This window comes from Austrofundulus limnaeus, unplaced genomic scaffold, assembly GCF_001266775.1.
Source record: "Austrofundulus limnaeus strain Quisiro unplaced genomic scaffold, Austrofundulus_limnaeus-1.0 Scaffold715, whole genome shotgun sequence".
Lineage (NCBI taxonomy): Eukaryota > Metazoa > Chordata > Actinopteri > Cyprinodontiformes > Rivulidae > Austrofundulus > Austrofundulus limnaeus.
The window spans coordinates 12,850-21,471 of NW_013953117.1; the positions used below are offsets into that span (position 1 = coordinate 12,850).

Consider the following 8,622-nt stretch of genomic DNA (forward strand, 5'->3'; position numbering starts at 1 on the left):
ATATTAGACACTATAGCACGATTAAACACGCCCCGGGTCAAACAGACCCAGGAACATTATTGCTATTCCTCAGAAACGAACATAACAGGAGGGTTAATTAGTATCAGTAATTACACTGTCTTTCAAAAATTAACTGGCCAGTGGTGGTAAATTGCTTGTCATCTACTTTTCTTAACGATTTCCCATCTTTATAATCGAGACTTATGAAACATTGCTCAAATTAAATATAAACAGATTTATCATACAAATCTATTGCTGTACACGTCAATATTTTTAATTTCCCCTGATGTCAGCTCTGTTTATTCGAGTCTAGCCAGCACCTGGTTTGAGTTTGTCTTTGAGGAAAGGCACCAGGTTGTACTCCTTCAGCAGCAGCTCCCAGTCCAGGTCAGGGATGATGAGGTTGGCCATTGTACCCAGACACTCCAGAACCCACTCCTCCTCTTCTTCAGCACGGATCTCAGCAGCCAGGTCACCTACGTAGTCCTGAGAGAGAACACTTAAAAACCTTAAAAAATATATGTTGTTTTGCAAATTAAAAAATACCTGCACTCTTCTCAATGTGTGCTCTGTAACTTACTATGAAGAGCGGTTTGGTTGGGCCGTCGTGCTGCGAGATGTTTCTGATCATCTTCATCAAGAGGCAGTCTTTTGTCTTCAGAGCTCTCTTCATGAGCATTTTCAGTCCATTTCCTGCACAAAATAAAACAGAACCAGTTCAGAACCAGGAGCTAACAGATTCCAGGTTTGTCTGTGTTTTAACTGATAAAAGATCAACTGGTGCACCACCTTCACACATGAGTTGTGCATTCCTCTTGTTTGCAGCCAAGTTGATGCAGATGGACAGGAGCTCAGCTTCAATTTCCTCCCCACCGTGGTCATACAGCATTTGCATTAGCTAAACCCAAACAGAAGCAGATTTTCACCTCAGGGTCTGACACTGAGGATAAGTAGGAATTTAACGGCTCCTTATTGTACCTGAGGGATGCACTCAGTGTAAACAAACATGCCTCTGAAGCGGTCGTCCATGCTGATGTGGTACAGGATGCGCATGACGACCTGCCGGTTGCTCTCATCGCCTGCGTGACAACAAAGATGCACAGCGATCAAGAAGTGAATTTATTTCTTTATTTTATTTCTTATGTTTGTTATGTTCTGTCTTCCTGTGAATGGGTGTTCTAAACTGTAATTTCATTGTGCTCTGTACAATGACAATAAAGGCTTATCTTACCTTATCTTATTTTTTCTTACCTTTTCTTGTCTTATCTTTTCTTTTCTTATCTTATAGGACTGTAAATTAAAACCTCACAGACGAAACAAGATAACTACCACGTTACATCGGTCACAGAACATGTTTAGGCATAAAATTCGACTCAAAACAAAAAAACAATCTAATTTCTGTGAAACCACAATGAATGCTCAATGACAGCCGACATTTGATGCAGAAGCTTAAAACGAGTTGTCAAAGAGAGAAGAAGCAGAGCACCAGCTAATAGCCAAACAAGTCGAGGTAAAAGCGAGACTTGAAAGGCTAGCTAAAGCAAGTACGCCGATTTCAAAGAGAACAATGTTTTGGAAGGACTTGAGAGTTTCAATGTATTTACATGAGAAAATATTTGTTAATTAAGTTAGATATTTTGAAAAGTATAGAAGTTACAAAAAGTAAAAGTTATAGCTCCTGAATAAATTAAACTTTCTGATAGGGCTGCATTGATTAATCGATTAATCAACGACTAATCGATTATTAAAATAATCGATGACTAATTTAATGATCGATTAATCGTTTTTTTTTTTTGTTCTTTACTCTTTAGGCTCTGGTATCATGGCTACCTGACGACAGAGCTGAAAAGTGTGGGATCATTTTAAGAAAATGAAAGAGAAACCTGTGTAATATCTGCAAGGCAGAACTTGCCTTCCACAGCAATTATTTTTAGTTAGCATATAGCTAAAATCTAATCATGGTTATATAATAGCAGCTGCATTCTGGCACGATAAGCTCTATGTTTTATATTCAATTAACGTATGATTTGATTGGTCGACTAATCGAAAAAAATAATCGGTGATTAATCGATTATAATAATAATCGTTTGTGGCAGCCCTACTTTCCGATATACAAATAGCTCAACTCAAAAATTATGCAGAAGATACTAGAGTGAAACAAATATGGCAAAAAATAGTGTGAATATTGAATAAACACATTCACTAATTAAGTATCAAGTCATAAAAACACATAAATGTCAGCTTCCTGGTGGYGTTGCTGTGCCATGAATGGAGCATGTGTTCCTGTTTGTGAGTGAATTGTGTACCCAACAGCGCTGTCAGTTTAGGTAACAGCCCAACTTCCACCATCTTGGCTCTGAGTCCGGAGTCAAAGGAGAGGTTGAGCAGCAGACGCAGAGTCAGATTTAACAAGTCCTCATGCTCACAGGGAATGAGGCGCGCCAATTTCTCCACAGTGTCCAGTTCAGCCTGCAGGTCACAGAAACACAAACCAACCACAGCAAAGTGACAATGAATTCAGGTGAAACACATATAACAAGACGGATAAATCATGATCGATAAGGAGTAAATTCTCCATTCACCATGTCGTTCTTGTTCTCCAGGAAGATGGACAGCTTTTTGAGGAAGGAAACAACAAGGACCAGCAGCTCCTCATCCTCTCGTTCAAGAACTTTGACCAGCAGTCCAACAATGTTTTTATTCCTCATCTTCAGCTCTGTCCTCGTGTCCTCAGCCAGATTCAGCAGCAGGTAAAGAGAAACTGGAAGAAGAAAAAATAAGAAATAAAAGCTATAGATTTGTTTTTAGTTAACAAGAAGAAGATTAGAAAAAAATGATTATGTCAAAGATAAAACACTTGATGAGAAAAATCCTTGATAAGCAAGAATGCTGCCACACTGATGATAAAAAAGCTTCTAACACTTTCTCACCTCTGAGCAGCTGCTCCTGCTTGGCCAGAAGGCCTTGGTATTTCCTCAAAGCTTTGTCCTGATCTCTTCTTAATGAGCCATTTTCTGGTGCCGACTCACGTGCACAGAAGACTGTTAGGGGAAACTTTCAGAGTAAATCAGGTACAACAGAGAAAAAAAATTAAATAAAAAAAAAAAAAAACAACTATCCCCAACTAAAGAGGCAAAGAACAGCAGCTCAAGGATATAAGCCTTGTTTTTCTTGCGCAGCTCCTCACGCCAAACATCGTAGCGTTTCAGCTCATGTTCCACCACGCCCATACACAATGCGCCGATTTTATAATGACTCACCACTCCATGAAACTGAGAGAAACTGGAGGTGAAGGGTTAAAAAGCTGAGGCACTGCGGTGATGACACTGTGGGTGTATTTACAGTAAAGTAAGTGTTACCTGGAAAAGCAGAAGAAGATATAAATGATGATGGCGGCCAGCTCCACGCTTTGTTTCCAGTCCTCCCTCAGCACTCGAGCCAGAGCCCCTAAAGCTGCTTCTATAGATACAAACACACGTGGAGTTTTCACAATGACGAAATGCACAGGAGATTCTATAACAAGATAAATAAACACTGTGCTATCACGTTCCATTTTCATTCAGTATCTTAAAATAAGTGCTGAGTTAAGTGTGCAGCGCCCGAGCAGGTGGAGGGGAAATGTACCGTTGTGCAGCAGCTCCTCCAGGTTATCGGGGTTGCGAGCGAGCTGCAAAATGAGAGCAGCGCCTCTGATCTTCTCTGGAATGCCTTCGTAGAGCAGCTCAACATACTCATCCATTTTAGTTATATTAGACTCTTCGTTCAGCTGCACCAGAGTCAAAAATAAACAAAACAAACAAATAAAAAAATAACCCCACGAAAACGGTTCATTAAAAAGTATTTTCATTTTAGCAATCACACTTTTTATTTAGTAACACATTAACAGGATATCAGCAAACATTTTGAATACTTCTTTTTAAACGACAAAGGTAACAAAGCGATGTTGTTTGAGTAAAAGTGACTCAACAAATGATGAGATGGGAAGAAAGACATGTAGTGTATTGTTACCTCCATTCCCTCAAATGGTGTCAGGTCTCTGGGCCTTACTGCTTTTTTCTCTTTCTTTTCCACTGAAGATTACAAAACTGCATTAACAATGGCATTTTCACAACTAACCCATACACTTTTTAATTTATCTGATATTTACAGTCTGTTTTACATCAGAGTTAAACAATGCCTACATGTCGTTAGTTCAAACTTAATGCACTAGCATGCATAATATTAAGAAGTGAATGTCAGGAATTAGAGTGGAATCTATAGATAATGACTATATTTATCACCTTTGCCTTCCACTGGAGAAGATTTCCTGTTCTGCAAGTAGTAGAGGAGCTGCTCCACCTGGGGCAAACGGGAGGAAGGGATGAGTTTACACTCCTCCACCACTTTCCTGGCCAAAGCGGCCACATCTGTAGTCGGGGACAGGCTTTTCACACGAATACTGGACGTGGGGAAAGAAAAGAAAAGAGCAAAGGATGATGCACAACATGCAAGCTGACTTTGTTCATCATTACTAGTTTAGTAAAAACTATGACTGCTAAAAAAGTGGTACTACCTATTCTGGAAAAAAAAATCTCTATAATAAGGCTGCAAAACCAGCTTTTCATTTGTTCCAAATTGCACTTAATAGTATATCGTACCATTGGATAAACTTAATATAGCATCCAAGCAACCCAGTTTTGATTATTTAAATTGTCAAAGTTCTGACTTTTGTTATCAGCATTCATACAATTCCTGCCACCAGGATTTCAATTAAAAGGAAACAGGATAAACCCAACAAGACTAAAAATGAGCATGTGCTGTAGGCAGAAAAACAGAAGAAGACTCACATTTTCTGTCCCTCTTTGCGTTCCCCCAGCATAGGACCTCCATTCTCCCCCAGGATGGAAGCCTCCACCTCATAGTGGACCACCAAGGCCTTCTCTGTGGGGTGGACATCCAAACTGCCTGCAGTCACTTTGCTATGAGAAACAATAATAGCTGATCATTACTAATACAATTAACTTACGGTTACCAACATATTATTATTACAGCTAGTAGTAGGAATTACAAATATTTTTGTTGTTTTCATTTATGTATCAAAAGAACCATAATAAACACAGAGGGGGACACGCCCAGAAACATACACGACTGCAACGAGCATCAGAAAATGCCAATTTAATAAAAACAACAGGTCAAAGTCATCACCCAAGCTGCTATAATAAACGATATGGTTATGAATAGTACCGATTATTAGCTTGCTAACTATTAGCTAATTACTAAACGCTACTTTTAGCTAGCTAGGCTAGCATTATAGATATTCCAGGACCCCCTCATTTCTCTGAACAGATCTATGTCGTTTTAAGTAACCAGAAGTAAAAAGAAGACTTTATTGATTGTTATAAATTTGTTTAATGTTAAAGTTGAAAAAAAATCCCAGAGAAGCAAATTGAACCATTACTGATTTAAAACAGCTAAGCAACGCTAACATGAAAATAACAGTGGTGTATTTTGAGCAGCTCCTAAAATATTTTTACTTATGCCGAATGAACAAGCAGCTAATTATGGTTTAAATTAGGTAATAATTAATGCTACAATTGAAGCATCAGTCTTCTAAGGAGTGTGTAAACCTTAAATTGCACAAACTTGTCGTTGAGAGTGGTGGTCGACGCAGTCAGCTTTTGAAATCCACCCCACACAATATAATTATACAACAGGTTGCTCACCGTTTAAGATACCGCGCATCATCCTGCATCTTCTTAAAATTCAAGGCCTTAGATTGAAAAGTATTTTAACAGTTTAAGCTCGTCTGACATCCATATAAGAGTAATAATAACTGTATGCCAAGAGCAAGCAAGACGTCAACGCCACAATCTCGTGTGGTTGTTAGGGTAAGGTGCACTACCGCCACCTACTGGACTGGCATGTCATACTTTTTTAAATTATTATTATTATTTTTATATTTTTAGATATTAGAAATTACTGGGAAACATTTTTTTTGTTATTACCTCCTCCCATAATTGGTGGAGACATCTCTATGTACAATTTATAATGTATAGACTTTATATTGAGTGTAGTCTGGTCTTGTTCAGTTTCAATTGTCCATGAAGTTGGTGTAAGTTTCCTGAATTTACACAGACATGAAAATGTTTTTACTGAAGATTTCACAAATAACTAACTTAGTTAAGTACATTCAGTACTTCATTTAGAGCAAAGGAAGAACTAAACAATATAAAACTGAAGTTTGATTTGTTCTTTTTAGCTCAACTAAATAATAGTAGATTTAATTTAAAAAATGATTTTAATCCAGTTTTTGGGTGGAAAAATTATAGTTAACTTTATGGACCTTGCTTTGTGCACTGATGCACTGTCATTTGGATGGGTGAGCAAAAGCTTTTGGCAATATAGTGTACTTTTTTATGCCAAGAGGGAGCAAAATGTATTTTTGCCTGTGCCATAAGGGGATGGATGACATGAAGCTGAGAACAAAATAATGCATGCAGCTACACTATATTGCCAAAAGTCTTTGCTCGGCCTTCCCAAAACAGTTGAAGTTGTTCTAGCTGCAAAGGGTGGACCAACATCATGTTGAACCCTATGGATTAGGAATGGGATGTACCTTAAGCTCATATGTGAGTCAAGGCAGGTGACAATACTTTTGGCAATAAAGTGCACCTCTGCAAACCTTACAATTAAATATTAAAACAACAAACTGTAATCCTGCTCCTTTCATGAGTCCAAAACTTTATTCACATTAACAATGAATAATCCAGTTCTCACATTCAGCAGAAATCTTTGCAATTTTTTGTGTGACCGGAAATGTCACTATTTATTTAGCCATATAAAGGCTGCAGATTTGAAACAGTCTTGAATGTGTTTAGCTGAATTTCAGGACTCTTCCTTCTCATCTCCGTGTGATGATGKAGCAGAGCTGCTTGTAGTCGATGTTGCCCAGTGGGTCGATCGGTGCGACAGTGAAAGCCTGATCCACCTACAAGATCATGAAGTGAAAATTTGACTGATGAAGTTCCTTTCTGTGTAAAAGTGAAAACAAACCAACCTCTTCTGCTGTGAATTTGTCAGCCTGGTTCATCAGTAAATCGCTTAAACCTGGAATAAACAAAGACAAACATAATGCAAAAAGACGACAGATAGTGTTAATGTGAAAAACAAACTCTAATACTTTTTTAAAATAACTATTTTTCACAAATAGTATATTTCTGCAGGAAACACCAAAGACAGCTCATTCTACTGATGACAGACAAGCTAATAGCTAATCTGAGCAAAAAACAAGACTAAAGCGAACCATTGTCATCCTAAAAACAACTCCAATCTCATTATTTTCAAAGCAGTTCATGAGAATATTAATTTGTAAAACTTTACACTCCTATCAGTGTTGTGTTAATTAGTTATTTTTGCATAAATATCAAGATATTGCTATGGGAAATGCATCAAACAGCATTATGCTACTGACAAGCTAACAGCTAATCTCAGACAAAACAACCAAAATGGACTGTTGGATAATTTTACAGCTTTCAAAACAGTTCATGAGAATACAAATTTTTTTAATTTAACACTGCTTTCAATGCTTTTTTTTTTAGAAAGCTTGTTAGTTCTGCTGACGGCGGACAAGCTAATGGTTAATCTGAGTGAAAAACAAGTCTAATCTCAACATTTTTAAAAGTGTTTCACGAGAATAATAATTTATAAAACTTTTGACTGCTCCTACTGTTGTGTCTTAAATTGTTATTTTAACCTAAATATTATGATGTTCCTGCAGGAAGTACATCATACAGCAGTAGGCAACTGAGAAGCTAATGGCTAATCTGAGCAGATTAGGAGAATTTAGTTCTAAAACAAATAGTGTCAAAATTTCCAKAGCAGTTCATTAGAAGAYTAATTTATAAAATGTACCACAGCTTTTAGTGCTGTATCAAATCATTATTTTTTAATAAATAGTATATCCCTGCAGCATTGCTCCAGAGAGATTGTTTTATTGACAAGTGACAAGCTAGTGGTTAATCTGAGTGAAAAATTAGACCAAATATACCATAATCTTAAAACAGGTCTAAATCTCAAAAAGCAGTTTATGAGTAAACTAATAAGAAAACTTTACACTTCTCTCTGTATTGTTATATAAGGTCATTTCTGCAGGACGAGCCCTAGACACTGCTATGCTACTGCTAGCTTTAGCCGTTGCTAATTTGCTTTGCATTTTATTGTTTGTCTAGTCATAATTGTTTGTAATGCTCCCATAAATTTAAAATAACCACTGCCCTCTAGTGTTCATTCAGGGTAAAAATCAACAGAAAATAAAACAGAATTATTTTATTGCAGTGATTAATTTTATCTATAGAAAACATTACATTTACATCCCTTCATGGATCACATATTGATCAGATGCTGCTGCTGACTGATCCATGATGTGATGTAAATGTAACATTTTCTATATATAGGTCAAATTAATCACTGCAATAAAATAACTTTGTTTGCTTTTGTCACTTTTACAGTGGATTGCATCAACTCTGTTACATTACAGATGGGAAGCGTCACCGAAGTGAAACATAAATCTGTGGATCTGTGTTTGATTACTCTGGCTGGCTTTCTCAAGGACCAGGATGTGACACAAAAATCTGAATTTTAGAA

General features: G+C 37.2%; 2 protein-coding genes across 2 annotated transcripts in view; both read right to left on the reverse strand.

The window, feature by feature from the left end:
* LOC106532063 (kinesin-associated protein 3) overlaps positions 1–5,877 on the reverse strand; it is a 12,500-nt gene extending 6,623 nt beyond the window's left edge. The window contains exons 1-14 of the mRNA XM_014028050.1: positions 5,703–5,877; positions 4,827–4,958; positions 4,281–4,438; positions 4,009–4,070; positions 3,625–3,766; positions 3,360–3,459; positions 3,158–3,282; positions 2,931–3,029; positions 2,583–2,761; positions 2,307–2,469; positions 979–1,079; positions 790–898; positions 581–693; positions 321–486 (exon numbers count right to left, since the gene is read on the reverse strand). Of these exons, the coding sequence (XP_013883504.1) occupies positions 321–486; positions 581–693; positions 790–898; positions 979–1,079; positions 2,307–2,469; positions 2,583–2,761; positions 2,931–3,029; positions 3,158–3,282; positions 3,360–3,459; positions 3,625–3,766; positions 4,009–4,070; positions 4,281–4,438; positions 4,827–4,958; positions 5,703–5,731 (1,678 nt within the window). The 5' untranslated portion in view covers positions 5,732–5,877. The remainder of the gene's footprint in view (positions 1–320; positions 487–580; positions 694–789; positions 899–978; positions 1,080–2,306; positions 2,470–2,582; positions 2,762–2,930; positions 3,030–3,157; positions 3,283–3,359; positions 3,460–3,624; positions 3,767–4,008; positions 4,071–4,280; positions 4,439–4,826; positions 4,959–5,702) is intronic.
* Positions 5,878–6,700: 823 nt separating this feature from the next.
* LOC106532064 (myosin regulatory light chain, smooth muscle) lies at positions 6,701–7,086 on the reverse strand (the record flags this gene model as incomplete). The annotated part of the gene is given in 2 exon segments (XM_014028052.1): positions 6,701–6,967; positions 7,037–7,086. Coding segments are annotated over 2 exon segments (137 nt in total), but the record flags the coding sequence as incomplete, so codon positions are not given.
* Between the last annotated feature and the right edge of the window lie 1,536 nt (positions 7,087–8,622).